This window comes from Balaenoptera borealis, assembly GCF_965194805.1.
Source record: "Balaenoptera borealis genome assembly, chromosome: 7".
NCBI lineage: Eukaryota > Metazoa > Chordata > Mammalia > Artiodactyla > Balaenopteridae > Balaenoptera > Balaenoptera borealis.
Genome location: NC_138864.1, coordinates 73,731,096 through 73,748,747, shown reverse-complemented (window position 1 = coordinate 73,748,747; position 17,652 = coordinate 73,731,096). Strand labels below are relative to the sequence as shown.

At 33.9% G+C, this 17,652-nt stretch overlaps 1 protein-coding gene across 8 annotated transcripts in view; it reads left to right on the top strand.

Annotated features, from left to right (window-relative positions):
• ANKIB1 (ankyrin repeat and IBR domain containing 1) overlaps positions 1–17,652 on the top strand; it is a 138,086-nt gene that overhangs the window by 92,311 nt on the left and 28,123 nt on the right. For 7 of the 8 annotated variants that reach the window (XM_082398225.1, XM_082398224.1, XM_082398223.1 and 4 more), the window contains 5 exons: positions 3,731–3,939; positions 5,119–5,207; positions 9,654–9,798; positions 11,411–11,577; positions 17,037–17,125. In XM_082398225.1, the coding sequence (XP_082254351.1) occupies positions 3,731–3,939; positions 5,119–5,207; positions 9,654–9,798; positions 11,411–11,577; positions 17,037–17,125 (699 nt within the window). Of the gene's footprint in view, positions 1–3,730; positions 3,940–5,118; positions 5,208–6,814; positions 6,837–9,653; positions 9,799–11,410; positions 11,578–17,036; positions 17,126–17,652 lie in introns of those variants that run through there. The other variant, XM_082398227.1, reaches the window with a different exon arrangement.

The following is a 17,652-nucleotide window of genomic DNA, read 5'->3' as shown; positions in this document are numbered from 1 at the left end:
AACTTACAATATTATATAGAATCTAAGGCTAACTTAACCAGTAATTTTATTGTAATTAAAACAAAGATTTTCTTCTCTGGTGTTTACACATTGTGTCATCAAATATTTTTAAGTGATCACCTCCATTTTCATTCCATTGATATTTCCCTAAGTTACTTCTTTTATATAGTAGGGTCAATTCTAATAACGTGATAACTAATTGAATTTTATTACTTGACATTTGTCTATTCTGTGATAACTTTTTTGATAACTTAAGAGTTCTATATTTCAGTCTCCTATTAAGGCATATAATAGAGGCTAATGCAGGTTTTCAGATGGACATCTCTTCTATATTGTTTCGGTAATATCAGTGACATTTTGATAATCAAATAAGATTTTCAGAGATAAACGATGTTAGTGAATAAAAAAGACAGTGCACAGAGCTACAGTTATACTAATTGCTGTCCAAATCCGGATGGGCTTTGTTTCAGAGCTATTAAACTGAACTATTTGTTAGATTTATAGATTGTATCCTTGGTAACATTCATTCAGCTTTCCACAGGAAAATAGATTTAAGTATTATGTTATCTACTGTCAAATTTAGTCCCAAAGTAATGAGGTTGAAGACAAAAGACAGAAATGTTTGGCAGTATTTACTAAGTAGTAATTGAATTTTAAGGATGACTCTGTTAAGAATACAAAGGTCATTTTCTGAGCATTTCCTCGGTAATAAAAGTAACTTATATAGTTCAAAGCTACCTAATGAGAAAATAAGTAAAATTTACTTACCTGTTTTTTAAAATATGAGACCAAGGCTAGTTTGCTTGTCCTTAGAGTAAATGTATACTGAAGTATTTTTTAAATCTTCTTTGGAGACTCATCACTTCTATAGGTAATTAAACATCAGTAGTCCACACCTCCTCTCACTCTACTCTCTTCCTAGGAAATGACATCTTCTCCCACGGCTTCCATAGATACAGATTTCTCCCTCTAAGACTAGACTTCTGAGCTCTATACACATATATATAACTGCCGATTTGAAAGCACTTCTAGGATATCTCAAAAGCCCCTTAATCTCATCATGTCTAAAATTAAAATCATGCTTTTAAACCTGTACCTGAGTCTCTGGTATTCCCTATTTACATGGATGGCAGCACCAACCAACCAACGTGGAAGACCCAGGACAACAACTTTGACATTTCCTCTCCCTCAGACCCTATATCCCATTGTTACCAAATTTTCAGTCTCACGTCCCAGATCTTAACTTCTTCCTTTCTCATCATCTCCACTGCAGCCAACCATGGCCTTGGCTACCATAATCTCTCACTGGTACTTCCCAGTAGCCTCCTTTCTAGTCTACCTTTCCCTCCACTCTCACCCTATCCAATTTCTTTTTTATTCCATACTGTAGTCAGAATGATCTTTTCAGATCTAACCGTGACAACCTGTTCTTCCTAACCCTAAGCCCAGTTTTCACTGGCTTCCTGTCACTTCTAAACTGATGATAGGAGTATTATTAAACAGTTCTACATGGCCTAGTCCCTGCCTGTTTTCAGCCTCACTCACACAGTGCTTCCCCTCTGGTCTCCATGCTCCAGCTACATTGACTTTTTTAATTTCACAAGGATGGTACCTTCTCTCCTGCCATAAGGCCTTTTAACATGCTATGTACCATCTGTCTAGAGTGTCTTTCCCTCTTCCTTTTACCCAGTTAGCTCCCACTCATCCTTCGGATGTCCACTCCAAGCCATGAGCTCCCTGAATGGGAGTCTCTACCTCTTCTTAATGGTGCTTCTGACAGTGATGATTTTTTTTTTTAATGTGTTGATTTTACTTAATGTCTTTCTCCTTACTAGACTCTAAGTTCCATGAAAGCAGGAATTATGCCTGGTTTTTCCTCCTATTATATCCCTACAGCCTGACATAGTGTATGGCACATAAAAGACATTCAATAAATGTTTGCTAAATGAATGATGTGATAGAATCCAAGCAGAAATTGTGCTGAAAAATATTTGTAGTAGATAAGACTAGAATTTAATTTAATATGTGTGTATATAAATTATAGTAGTTCTTTTTTTCCATTTATTAAAAAGTATTATAGTGGAGATTTGAAAAATAATCATACTGTTCTAAGAAAGTTTTAACTTTTAAAGTAAGTGCAAGTATACCTCATTTTATTGCACTTTGCTTTATTGTGCTTTGCAGATATTGCATTTTTTACAATTTGAACATTTGTGGCAACCCTACGTTGTCAGATGATGGTTAGTGTTTTTTAGCAATAAAGTATTTTAATTAAGGTACTGTAGTCTGTTAAGTGTGTAATAGCATTATAGCTAAAAAAACAATGTAGTGTAAACATAACCTTTATATGCACTGGGAAACCAAAAAATTTGTATGACTTGCTTTATTGCAATATTTGCTTTATTGCGGTGGTCTAGAACCAAACTTGCAATATCTCCAAGGTATGCCTGTAATGTCCTATCAAAACACTCAGGTCCATTTAGCAACATTTCCTAGAATGCATTCATGTGCAGTGTTTTTCAGTTGTTGGATTTTTCTTCTTTTGTAATGACTCCTGTTTCCAATCTTATCTTCCATCTCCCCAAACCACAATATAGTATACTGTCACTTTACAGAGCTGCTCATGTCTCTCCATTGTACTTCTGTGCCTTTGCACATATGGAAACACACTCTATCTTCATTGCATGTCTGAATCATAATTATCCTGGTAAACCACCAAATATATTGACTTCATATGGCTGAAAAAAGTCTTACATAGAAAGTTTTCACAGTTATTTGTATTTGATTTGTAAAATGATATAGAATGGGCCCGTGGTAAATAATTGACTCATATTACTTTTGACCCTATGCTTTATTGGCTGCAGTGGAAAGAACACAGGCTTTGGATTCACAGAAATTTGTTTCAAATCCTTCATATCTGTGTGAACCTGGGCAAGTTGTGTTATTTCCCGGAGTCTTGGTTTCTTCACCTCAATAATGATTGAAAAGTTTGTTGGGAGGAGTAAATGAAATAATATATATAAAACACCTGGGAAAATCATTGGATATATCAGTTTATTGTTTTGAATGGGTTAGGTTTTTATGGCTCTGGACTTAAAATAACATACTTCACTTGACTATTTTTAAAGTGTTTGCACTAGGAAGGTAACCTTTTTTTAGTTAAGCCAGAATCAGGCTCACTTAATGTGTAATTTATATCAAATTCACTAAAACTTTATAATCGTAATCTCTTCAGAAGTTCCTTCTGCTTTCAAGCTGTTTATCAAATGATTTTTAGGACTTGTTGGCATTTTGACATGCTTACAGTTAGCTGTGTAATCATTTTACAACTTGACAGCAGTGAGGCCAATTGTGAAGTGACATATTATTCTTGAAAGAGTAAAATGGCTTAATCAAACCTATACCAATAAAAATTTAGTAAATTCCAATGACATGTGAGCCACCACTTTTGATTATTAGTAGAAATGACTGAAAATTTTGACCATATTATTAGATATTGACATGGTTGTAAGCCATGATAAATTATAAAAGTTTAAATTCTGTTTAAAAATATGAATGGATATAACATACATGAACATTCATTTGCGATTACTATTTTGGTACAAATAATTTTTTTTCCATAGATGACCTATATCTCTCTAATTTATTCTCTTTTGTTATTATGAAGCTCTTAAAACATCACCATATTTTCTCTGTTATTTGAGAGATATCCATTCTATTTTTCTTAAAGATTGGGACAGGGAGAAATTACTTGAAGCTTGGATGTCCAACCCAGAGAACTGCTGCCAACGATCAGGTGTTCAAATGCCAACTCCACCACCAAGTGGGTATAATGCCTGGGACACACTCCCTTCTCCAAGAACTCCAAGGACTACACGCTCTTCCGTCACCTCTCCAGATGAAATAAGTTTATCTCCTGGGGATTTGGACACCAGTTTGGTATGGTTTAGTATTCAGTGTACTTCCCATAGTTTTAGTTTTAATATTGTTTCATGGAACCTCTAGTCATATTCTTGTAATTGAATCCTATACCCTACTTAAAGGGTTCAATTATTTCATGCTTTGGTAAGTATTTATTATCACAGGCTATTTTTGAGATCTCTGAAGTACAGATTGAAAAACAAAAGGGCTTTCTTTTTCTCTTTTAAAACAGAAAACATAAAAGAATTTGGGAAAACCATCTACAATATTTTCACTTAAAATCTCCAATTGCTTAAAATTTTGAGCACACCATACTGAAATATTAAAAGTTGAGTTTGTGATAGGCATCTGAAACCAAAGATATGAAAATATTTTTATATTTTTCTGAAGACATTTATCATATGTTGATGATTATGTATTTGTTTCAATAAAACTTCTGGAGTTTGTCATCTGGATACATTTCCATAATAAATATTTGTTTTTTATTGAGAAACAGTACTGCCATTGTGTGCATTTTTAATTGGCAAACCACTGGTGTACTGTTACAGGAAATTTTTATGTTTCTTGAATGATTAAGCCACACAAAATATGTTATAAATATGAATGCACTCCAGATTTTATCTGGGCCTTCTTGGAAAACAATCCTACTTCTGTAATTCACATCTATAACATTATAAAGGTAGTTATTGTTTAGAAGATACACAGTTTTGTAGCATGGTTCCCTGGGTAGAAATCCTTAAATTGCTACTCTGAATATCCTGAGTTGCTGTATTGAAAAAAACAGAGTTACTCCGTTTTTGTAGATTTTCTGGGGTGCGTATAGGGTGAAGGATATGATATTGAAGTGGTTATTTTGCAAGGAGCAATTTGATCTTGACTTGAATAGATTGCAATGATTTGTTTCTTGTATTTCCTTTTCCAAACAAATAGTTGCTGACTAATTTAACACATACATTTGGAATTTAAGAATTTCACTTTTGCATTAAAACATTTAAATCCCACAATAATTTATAATGAGATAAGCATGGTATTTGTTATTTAGTCAAAGGTAGGCACACTAACTTTAATTTCCCTTATAACTTTGAAACACTGTTTATAATTACTATGCTAGTATTTTTGCCATAAGCTAATGAACAAAGAGATGTTCTATCTCCAAGGTATGACTTTGTTTAAATCATTTTTCTTCTTCACTTCCAGTGTGACATTTGTATGTGCAGTATTTCTGTATTTGAAGACCCAGTGGATATGCCCTGTGGACATGACTTTTGTAGAGGATGTTGGGAGTCGTGAGTATATGTGCAGCTTAGTATTTCTTACTGCATGATAGCACTCTGATTTGGCAATAAAATTGCTTGCTTTCAATATTTAATGATATGGATTATATTGGTTTCAGAGTTACACTCAAATGTGTTATATTTTACTACTAAAGAAGAATTCTGTTTTTATTTTGACATCTTCCCATCTATTAATTTAGTAAAATTATTTAATTTAGTAATTAAGGTTATTTTGCTTAATGTAAGGTACTTTAGGGAACAAAGCAGATGTAGGTAAATAAGTTTTCTCATCTATTGTAAATTTTAAGCCTGCACCTCAATATCAAGAATCAGTTTCTTATATCCCAAGATTCTTTAAGCATTTGTTTTTATGCTTTCTCTGAACTTTTCGTGACAAGCGGATAGCCTTGGAAATCTGTAAGAATATGGATGCTTAAAATTCCTTTTTAATCAATTCAAAGGTAGATGTCTCTGCTAAGCATGGTTGGTCTACATTACAAATTGAAATTTTATTTTCCTTCTCATGTTTATCTCTATTCTCCTTCCCATTACCTTGCCAAGATTTATACTTTCTCACCATCCATTAATGTTGCTCTAATGTTGTACTTTTTGAGAGAGGTTTATAAACTGAATGAAGAAGATCAATATAATGAGCAATATGTTATCAGGTTATCTCTGGAGACACGTAAATCTAATGATTGATGACCTAAGCAAAGCATATCACTAATATTTAAGGAAAAAGTTTTCAAACTATTCTTTTTCGTAGAATACTAGGAACCAAGTATAGGGAACTAGGGAATACCATGTTGCGTGAGAGAGCAAGAACCTGAGGAAATTTTCTGTTTTTTTTTTTTAATAACTTTGTCGTGGTATGCATAGCATACACTAAAACACATATTCAAAATAAATATTTCAGTAAGCTTTGACATACATATATACCCATGAAACCATTATGACAATCAAGATAATGAATATATCCATTACCCCCAAAAGTTTCCTCATTTCTCCTTGAAATCCCTCCCACCCTTCTCTTTCCTCCTCCCTCTTATCCTTCCACCACCACCCTCCACCTCCCATCTGTAGGCAACCACTGATCTTCTTTCTGTCACTGTGGTTTCATTTTGAGTACATTTTCTTTATCTGTTTTCCAAATTGGGATATAAGGGAAGATTATATTTGTATTTATATTTGTATAAATGGATTTGTATATTATATTTACATTATTTATTTGGAGGGGAAAAATAATCTGCTTTTAAAAAAATGAGAATAAGTAAGAATATCTGGTTGTTCTTTTTAAAACATAGATTAGACTCTACTCTGAATCTAATTAGGTAGGATCAAATCAGTGCAGCTGATACAGATAAATTAATTGGCAAAGGTCAGAACTCACAACACAAAGCAAACTTTGAGCTGGTTCTGAGCACAGAAAATCTTCCACAGGTTTAGTACTTTATTTAGCTTAAAATTGTCAACTGTATTATATTAGGAAGTATTATCTGGGTTCTACCAAGTTTGTTAACTATTGATGTTGATTTCTCTGTGAAAATTGAGCCCCTCTAAGGGATTTACTTGAATTTTTTTGAACTTCCTTGACCTTCCTCACCAAACTCCTATCACAGGAACCATCTCCCATACTTAATGGTAAGACTTAAATTTGAAAGATCTAATTATTGTTTTCCATGGTACCTTATTAGCCTACCTAGGATACTCCTCCTCACTCCTACCAGGTAGTTCTTGTCAAATCAAGCATCAGTAAAACAAGTTCCAGATTGAGTGACTCGTATGTGAATAAAACCATTTTAAAATTAATTGCAGTCCTTTCATGGGCATATAGAAAAACTCTTCAGTCTAAGAAGCAAGGAAGAATTTTTAAAGGTCCCTAGATAGTTTTGAAAACATCTTAACTTATCTTACTCTTCCCTACCCCCTTACCTCATCAGTCCATACAGATGCCTTGAAGCATCTATGCCAAGGGCTTAAATGAAAGGGTAATTACTATTTTCTACCCAGCCTAGAATATCCTTCCTGCTACTGATTAGTCGTTGATTTAGGTAAGTGGTAACCTCCCTGTGCCTCAATTTCCTAAGCTATAAAATGGTGACAGTGGTGAGTACTTTATAGCATTGTTGCCAGTTTATTGTTAAATGGCTTAATATATGGAAAATGCTTAGAACAGGGCCTGGCATATAGTAACCACTCAGTAAATGTTAGTTATTACCATCTTACTAAGCTTGGTAATAAACAGTGGGAACTTACGATATAATCTGTGAAGCTGACCTACAAGATAAAAATATAGGTAAAGTTTGCCCCAGATTTCTCTCTTTTACTAACATTCATCAACTCTATGTTCTGCTTTTAAATTTAGTGAGAAATTCTATGTTGCTGAAAATTAGTAGCCTGGCTCACAGAGAGATGATCCTTTCTTCAATGAGGTCTTCTCAGTTCTGTCATTTAATTCTCCAGAGATAGTTAAACCTGCTCTGATGTATTTAGAATACATAAAATTCAAAAACATCATTATGTAGTAACTATGTCTAAGTACGTTGTGCACTTTGACAGGGGACTATAAGTATTAAGATAAATTATATCTAACTTTACAGGGAACCTATTCATAGCTAAAAGGAAGAGAGTCCTGCTATGTGAAAAAAGGAACTCTACAGTTAGCTGTTCTCAAACTTTTAGTCTCAACATCCCTTTACACTTTTAAAAATTATTGAGGACATTTTTCACATAACTAGAACAAATAATTCTAAAATTTTTAGGGACATACAAAAGACCCTTCATAGCCAAAGCAATCTTGAGAAAGAAGAACAAAGCTAGAGTCGTCACACTCCCTGATTTTAAACTTTACTACAAAGCTGCAGTTATCAAAACAGTATGGTACTGGCACAAAAACAGACACAGATCAATGGAACAGAATAGAGAGCCCAAAAATGAACCCACACTTATATGGGCAATTAATTTGCAACAAAGGAGGCAAGAATATACAATGGAGAAGAGATGACCCCTTCAATAAATGGTACTGGGCAAACTGGACGGCCACATACAAAGAATCAAGTTGGACTACTCTCTCACACCATGCACAAAAATATATTCAAAATGGATTAAAGACTTAAATGTAAGACCTGAAACCACAAACTTCTAGAAGAAAGCATAGGCAGTAAGCTCTTTGACATCAGTCTTAGTAATATTTTTTTGGATATGTCTCCTCAGGCAAGGGAAATTCACACTTCAAAAGTTTGTTTCTTCGGGGCTTCCCTGGTGGCGCAGTGGTTAAGAATCCGCCTACCAATGCAGGGGATGCGGGTTCGAGCCCTGGTCCGGGAAGATCCCACATGCTGCGGAGCACCTAAGCCTGTGCGCCACAACTACTGAGTCTGCGCTCTAGAGCCCGCGAGCCACAACTACTGAGCCCACGTACCACAACTACTGAAGCCCGTGCACCTAGAGCCCATGCTCAGCAATAAGAGAAGCCACCACAATGAGAAGCCCGTGCACTGCAACGAAGAGTAGCCCCCGCTCGCCGCAACTAGAGGAAACCCACGCGCGGCAACAAAGACCCAACGCAGCCAAAAATAATAAATAAAAAAAATTTTTTTAAGTTTATTTCTTCTTTTTCCATGGGAAATATTAATGATAAAACCCTCACTAAAATTTATGAATTCTTTATTCTATGCCAGGCACCATGTAAATATTTCACATATATTATATCATATAATCTGTATAACAACCCTGAGAAGTATATATTGTTATCTCCATTTTACACATAGTGAAATTGAGGCCCAGAACAGTTAAATGAATTGCTTAAGGTCATATAACTTGTTGGTGGCAGACCTGGAATTCTCTAATTAAAAATCTTGCTTTTAACCACTTAATTCACCTTGGGCTAGATTCCTGCCACTTTCCAGGATGCCTTTTCTGTACTACCTCAACTAGTGTGCCTAGAATAGGACATGAAACTCATTTTAATATTTGTCTAAATTAAATATAAGCAGAAAACCTTTTCTTCAAAAAGTTATGCTGTATTCCAATGCCACCTCAAAAATCTCTTGAATTATCTATGGTTTAATTCTGTACCATTGCTCTCTTTAATTTAAAGGTGTAGAATATTGAGAATTGAATATGACCTTTCTAAACCACTTATTTCTATTTTTAATGTTAAATAAATATATTGTTTCAAATTTTTAAAGAGGATAAAGCAAACAAAGTTAAAGAAATTATAAAACATAGATCTGTATATAAATATTCATACATATATATAATGAATGGTTGGGCAGGTAATAAGTGTTCAGTGTTTGTGAATTATATGAATTTTAATGTATTACAATTGATATTGCACAGTTTGTTCATTGGTATATTTTAATTATACTCTAACAGAAAATTCAGCATCAAGAAAAAATTCTTAGAATGTGCAAATTATATCCTTGCCTTTTTTCTATCAATTGATACTTTTAATAGGTTTTTGAATCTGAAAATTCAAGAAGGTGAAGCTCACAACATTTTCTGCCCTGCATATGATTGCTTCCAACTTGTTCCTGTGGATATCATAGAAAGCGTAGTTTCTAAGGAGATGGACAAACGATACCTACAGTTTGATATTAAGGTATGCTGCCAATTATCTGTGTGATTTCCAAAATTTAAATTTTATTAAACCTATATAACAGATTTTAATTTTTTTGTTTTATTTTTGAAAACAAAGTAATGGACTCTGACTTTGTCAGAAAAACTGCATAAAGGAATGGTGGCCTAAATTAAAGTTTTAAACTAAAGCATTATTTTATAATCATGATAGAAGTAAAAGCAAAAAGCCATAATAGTAGTTTACAAAAAAAATAAAACTCGCTCAAAACAATTCATTGATTTGCATGTTGAACTTTTATAAATGATTGATCAAGATAATGTTCAAAGTAAATAGTAACTATTTTAAATTTTCCAGAAGACATATTTTTACTCCTCAGTGTAAATATTTAGAAATAAAGACTATCAACTTGAAAATTTATGGATTTTTTAATTTCAAGTAATAGTTTCATAAAACAAATTATAATGTTTATTTCATCTTTTTTTCCCCATCTTCTTTGTGTGACTTAAAAGTTACATTTTAACTGTCTTGTTCAGATTTTTTTATGGTCTAAACCCTAATACATGGACTTTTAAAAAAGAAGTCCTACTGTTTCTTTAACATAGAAGGCATCTTAATATTGACTTTTTTTTTACATTTTTTTTTATTATTGTGGCAAAATACATATAAACTTTACCATTATAACTAGTTTTAAGTGAACTAAGTACTTTTACATTGTTGTGCAACCATCACCACTCTCCATGTCTAGAATTTTTTTCATCATCCCAAACTGAAACTCTGTTCCCATTGAACACTAACTTCCCATTCCCTCTTCCCACAGCCCCTGGTAACCACTGTTCTGCTTTCTGTCTCTATGTCTTTCACTATTCTAGGCATCTTATATAAGTAGAATCATACAATATTTATCCTTATGTGTCTGGTTTATTGCACTTAGCATAATGTCTTCAAGGTTCATTCATGTTGTAGCATGTATCAAAATTTCCTTTCTTTTTAAGGTTGAATAATAGTCCAATAATGTATATACCACATTTTGTTTATGCATTCATTCATCCATGGATATTTGGGTTGTTTCTGCCTTTTGACTGCTGTGAATAATGCTGCTATGAACATGGGTGTACAAATATCTATTCCAGTTCCTGCTTTTAATTATTTGGGGTTTATATGCAGAAGTGGAATTGCTGGATCATATGGTAATTCTATGTTTATAATATTGATTTTTATGTATTATTAGAGTACCATTTAGAACTTTACTGTTCTGATGCAACTAATAATCACAAGATTCTATTTATAAAAATTATTTTCCATCAGAAAAGTGGCACATTGTATGAGAAAACATTTTTAAATTACACATTTTCTGTATGAATAGTTGCATTTTTACTCTATCATCATCTACTTGGTTTTTAGATTAAAGAAAACATAAATTTTAAAAGTCATGTCATTACTAAGGTAACTGCCACATTTTTCCTTCTTATTTTATATATCCCAATACTATTTTAAGTGTTTCTTGAGACTGACTACGCTTTGTTTTTTTATGTCACTCTGTTTTTGCTTTAAAATAAATTGATATGGGGTACACTCTCTATTAGAATTGAGAGTTAAAATGTTTTGTTATGTTTTGTTATTGCTGTTTAAACAGGCCTTTGTTGAAAATAATCCTGCCATTAAATGGTGTCCTACTCCAGGCTGTGAAAGAGCAGTCAGACTAACAAAACAAGGGTCAAACACATCTGGGTCTGATACACTCAGCTTCCCCTTGCTCAGAGCCCCTGCTGTGGACTGTGGAAAAGGACACCTCTTCTGCTGGTCAGTAAAAGACAAGTTGGAATAGCCTAATCACCTTTCTGACAGTTTTTAAAGAGACTTTATACTTTGAATTAGGCCTTTAAATTGTAGTTTTTTTGATATTCTTATTCATTAAAAAATGTATAAAGAGTGGTGATAGTTTACATTTATTGTGTGCTTGATGTGTGCCAGCCACCTTGCCAAATATTTTCAGATATTGAATTCTCCTAACAATGCTATGAACGGAGTGATATTATTATACCCATTTTACAGATACGGAAATTTAGGCACAGAGGAGTTGCCCAGGGTTATGCAGCTAGGAATTGGCAGAAATGGAATTAAAGCCCAGCTCTGTTTGATGCTAGAGCCCATGCACTTGAACTTTAGTACCAAATTACTCACCATAGATTAGAAAATGTTTAGAGTTTAACACCGTTTCTCAAAGTAGAAGTCTCTAGCAGTGATTCTTAACCAGGCATGCCCAGAATTTAGTATTAAGACAGCTTTTCCAAATTTGCATTCTAGACCCTAACAAGAGATATTTTGATTTAGTGGATTTTGGAGTGGGGCTCCAAAAAAAAAAAAAAGCTCTTATGTGATTCTAATGCACAGTCCCAGTTAGGAACCAGTTTGTGTCTTATGTTTTATTTAATTTCTAGTGCCTGATAAATACTCAGTTAAGTATGAACTGATGATAAATCAGTAACGGATAGGCCATGTAACTATGTATAGTCTCTTGACTGTATGTTTGTCTGACATCAGCGTTATACTTTATTCAATTATAATAACTTTTTTGTTTTAGTTAATTAAGTGATCAGAAGAAGAAATAGTATTTGTTATGCTTTTTGCTCATTTCCAGATTTATCACATATGCAAGGAAATATTGTACTTGAGGCAGATATAAAACTCTAATCTTTACTTGTATGCTTATCAGAAACCAAAATCAAACTGTAGCACTGCTAGATAGTAAAAAGGCAGTTATGGAAATATCCCTACCGTGAAAGGTCTATTTCTTAACCTCATCATCATTATCATTAGCTAAAAATATTTCTTGAACTGCCAACCTATATATAGCACTGAATTCTAGGTCAGGTGTCAGCAAAGTAGTGTCTGCACCAATTTTTAAAAATAAAGTTTTATTAGAACACAGCCACACCCACTCATGCCAGTTTGTTTACCTATTGTCTGTGGCTGTTTTCAGGCTATGACAGCATCGAGTAGTTGTGACAGAGACCATATGGCCTGCAAAACCCAAGATATTTACTATCTGGCCCTTTACAGAAAAAGCTTGCGAGGCTTCTGGCTAAGTGCTTGAATATAGTGATTAATGAAAGGAAAACCACATTTACTACTTTCATGGCTAAATCAGGTTCAGCAAGTAAAATAGCAACAAAATACTGAATAATAGATTATATCCACATGCCTTAAGATAATTTTTCAAAACATTTAAAAAGCAAATTCCTAATTTTTAGTTTTACGTGTTTTACTGTTCGATGGTTGAGTCCTAATTCCACCTCACTATCCCACCAGAAGAGATAAGGATCCAGCAACAGAAATGAGAAGTGAGTTATTGAATACACACAAGCTTAATTGTTTGCATATAAATTGTCCTTAGATTAATGTGAATCTACTTTATTATAAAGTAAGAATATTAAAAGAAGAAAATAAAGGAGCTTCTTCTTTGAAGTTAGTTTCTTGAGAAACTTAAGCTCTAGTGCCCTAAAGCACCCCATCTAGAATGGTACTAATTATGTACTATCCTTCAGAAAATCATTTTCTGAGCCCTCTGGTTCATGTAAGCACCTCTGGATGAAAAAAGCTGATTAAGAGGATTGGTGGAGAGGCTACAAAAATGGAAAACATAGATTAGTAAAATGTTTAGAAGATTAAGAAGATGATAACATTTGCTAAGATCTGAGGATAATAAAGTTTTGAAAGGAAAAGAAAAATCTGTGATTGGCATTGTCTTCTTAAACTCTGTGTTTTCTGTGACCTAGCTTTTATTAGTTTTCACTGTAGATTAGCTTTTACTTTCTTGTATTCTTCCCCACCTCTCTTTGTATGCTGCAAGTAGTAAGTTTGGTTTGACTGAAAATATGGAAACTAATGGAAAAACCTACCAAGGTAGATTAGATTCTAAAAGCTGTATATGCCAATAAACATATATGATGCTATAAGCTGTACCTTTCTAGTCTAGTGTTTGGAGAAAATATATCAGCTTACTCTTTCTCACACCCCAAAATATCAGGCTGGTTATACTCAGTATCCATTGGAAACTATATGCCAGGATCACAGGCCCTACTTGGAATTTTATCCCAGTTTAGGGGATCTGGGGATGACCACATGTATTTAAGATCACATTTGGTAAATATTTACTCCTTCTCCTATTATAAGGGTGGTAGATAACTTAGCAAATAGTATCATCATTTTCTGGCATAGCAATTCAGGACTTAACTTTGTTACCTTTCAGTTTTGAAATTCGTTAAGCTATAGGATTGATATATGTAGGTATATGATATATGTATATTCTAGGATTTTTACATTGCTTTACCTCTCTAAGCATTAATTTGCAATTTTTGTTTTTACATAGCTTCCTACTCATATTCATGTAGTATAAAAGCTTTGCCTATAATCAGAAATTCTAAGAAAAAAAGGAAATTTTAAGTAGAATTCTGCTGCCCTTACTTATCTAGTGTTACAAAGAGAAAGAAAGTCTGCTTCATGCAAAAGGAAGCTTTGCAAGAGAGATCTTTATAAAATAAAAGCATGTGATTCAGGGTTTGCTTCTTTCTTTCCCCCAAAAGTTCAAAAATATTTTCTAAAAATGATTGCAAAAACCTCAAGAAATGCCAATAACAGTTTCTTCTTTTTAAGAACTACATGTGACAGAATCAGTTGAGAGCTATCCCCAAGAGATGTCTGCTTGGATAGAACTGAATATAGTCATTGTTGGGAGGGAAGGTAGGAGTAGGCATTTTCCTTCCCACCACAGGATAACCCTTTCTGTTATAACTTGTTCACCAACAAGTTCTGTGCCCTTAATAACTGAACCTAGAATGCTTTCTCCCACTATCCTGTGTAATTACAGTTTGTCTGTCAGAGTATTTGCTACCAGTCATTGGTGTCTTGGTTAAAACTTTCTTCAGGAAGTTAGTTTTCCAGTATCTGTAGAACATTCCAGTATCTTCATTATTTCTATCAGAATACTCTGTCTTCCTACACATGGCATAATCCAGATTATCAGTCACCTATTACATCTGATAAAGTTGTCATCACTGTACTGTACTTTGGAGAAGTTCAGGCTTATTTTCTCTGATGTGTTAGTTTTCAAAGATCTACTTTGTGGATGCTGTCTACTTCTACTTTTAATCAACGCAATATTTTTTAAATGTCTATTAAATTATCACTAAGTTACTAAGGAGCTGTATAAAACCACAGTTATGGAAAAGATTTCCCAAATGCCAGATTTGGTAATGAGTCAGAAATTTAAGAAAATTAAATTATTCTTTCCAGGTATTTAGTGATTTTTTAGGTATACAATTCAATGGCATTAAGTACATTAACAGTGTTGTGCAACCATCACCCCTATCCATTTTAGAACATTATTATCATCCCAAACAAAAACTCCACAACCATTAAGCAGTAACTGCCCATCCTCCCTCCCCAACCTCAGCTGCTGGTAACCATTATTCTACTTTGTCTCTATGAGTTTCCCTATTCTAGATATTTAATATAAGTGGAGTCATGCAATATTTGTCCTTTTGTGTCTGGCTTATCTCACTTAGCCTAATGTCTTCAAAATTCATTACATGTTATAGCATGTATCAGAAGTTCATTCCTTTTTATGGCTAATATTCCATTGAGTGTATATACCACATTTTGTTTATCCATTCATATGTCAATGATGAACAGTTGAGTTGTTGCCATTTTTTGGCTGTTGTGAATAATGCTGTTATGAACATTGGCGTAAAAGTTTGAGTCCTTGTTTTCAATTCTGTTGAAACTATTTGAGGAACTACCAAAGTGTTTTTCATAACAGCTGCATCATTTTACATTCCTACCAGCCATGCTCAAGGGTTCCAGTTTTTCCACATCCTTCCTAACACTTGTTATTTTCTTTTGTTTTTCAAAAATAGTAGCCATCCTAATGGGTATGAAGTAGAATTGATACATTCTTAATATAGTGAAATGTTACCTCATAGTTAGTTAAGACTCTACCTGTCAGTTTGCATGTCTTCTTAACTTAAACTTTGTAAACAAGATCTTTGTTTAGAGATTTCCCTGGCGGTCCATTGGTTAAAACGCTGTGCTTCCACTGTAGGGGGCGCGGGTTCCATCCCTGGTCCGGGAACTAAGATCCTACATGCCTCTTGGCCAAGAAAAAAAAAAAATTAAAAAAAAGAAAAGATCTTTGTTTAAAATGAGACTGGTGATGATGATGGCACCCATAGATTGGGTTTTTCTTTGCTCAAAATGATGTTTTGTTATTAACTAGAATGATTAGCTTTGTGCTACAGACTATAATGTCATATTGAATTAAATAATTCGTAAAGGCTCTAAGTCATTTTTGTTTGACTTTTTAAATTTTATTTATTTATTTATTTATTTATTTATTTGGCCGTGCTGCATCTTAGTTGCAGCATGCGGGATCCGTAGTTGCGGCATAAGGGATCTTTTAGCTGTGGCATGTGGGATCTAGTTCCCTGACCAGGGATCGAACCTGGGCCCCCTGCATTGGGAGCGCAGAGTCTTAGCCACTGGACCCCCAGGGAAGTCCCTAATGTTTGACTTTTATATACCTATAGAAAGAATATATAATTAAGTTACAAATGATAAATTGATACAGTTTTAATTATTTAAATCAAAATTTGCCAAATTCCAATAAGACAGAAAATTGGAATTTATCAAACTTGAAAGTAAGTTAGATTGCCCTTGCTGTTACTTGGAGATTCAGAGGTAAAAGTAATCACAAGAATGTGATGTAAAATAGTACTTCCCAAACTTTAAAATGCAGAAGGGTCATATGGTGATTTTGATAAAATGCAGATTCTAATCAGTAGGTCTCATGGGGCCTGCACTTCTGCATGTTTAACAAGCTCGTGAGTAATGGAAATGCTGCTGGCCAGGGGAACACCCATTGAATTGCAAGAATTTAAACTATTACTGAGACAGAACCCAACTGATAAAAAATACTTTACAGCTCTTAAGGCATGAGAGACTAAATTATAAATATTAGGTAATCTATTTGGAACTTTTTTAAATGTGTGAATAAATGTACTGATGAAAGAAAATCTGGCCTAGTGGTATTGAGCTTTAGAATCATGCTTCCAGTTCCTCTATTGAAAGGCTTCATCTCTCAGTAGTCACTGTGCCTCAGTGTTCTCAACTTTACATTTGGAACAGTACTTCCCACCTGTTGTTTTACCTTGATGTTGATGAAGGATATTTTTAAATTGCCTTTTCCATGTTTTCCTCTTTAGGGAGTGCCTTGGTGAAGCCCATGAGCCTTGTGACTGCCAAACATGGAAAAATTGGCTACAAAAAATAACTGAAATGAAACCAGAAGAACGTAAGAGGAATTTTAGACAGCTACATATTTTATAATAGCATTCAAAAGATAACGTGGTTTTATTTCTTAGAGTCTTCATTTAAAAATGAAGTTTTAAGTTTTCAAGTTTGTTAATGCGAGAGCTCGCCTTTTTAACCCCTCTAACCAACATCCTTTTGGAGATCTCAGCGGGGAAAGCATAGACAGCTTCCATGTTTCTAACGGACTTATTAGGACTCCAGGGTAAACAGGGGTCACATTTAAGTTCTGCTCCTATAGTCCTTCCCTTTTATCCTGGGGTGGGCTAACTAGCTTTTCTGTACTTCATGAGAAGAAATGTATGATCTGTACTGAGAGGAAGCTTCTTATTTCCCTGGAAGCTTACAGTGGAGGATAAGGCAAGTTAATTTCTTGCTATTATGTGGTTCTGTAGATTTACTTACGTTAAATGCCATGTCTATAACTAATTTTTACTGAGATGTCTATAAATATATTACCTCTAACAGAGGTAACCCTCACACAAATGCTGTGAGATTGATGCTAGTTGT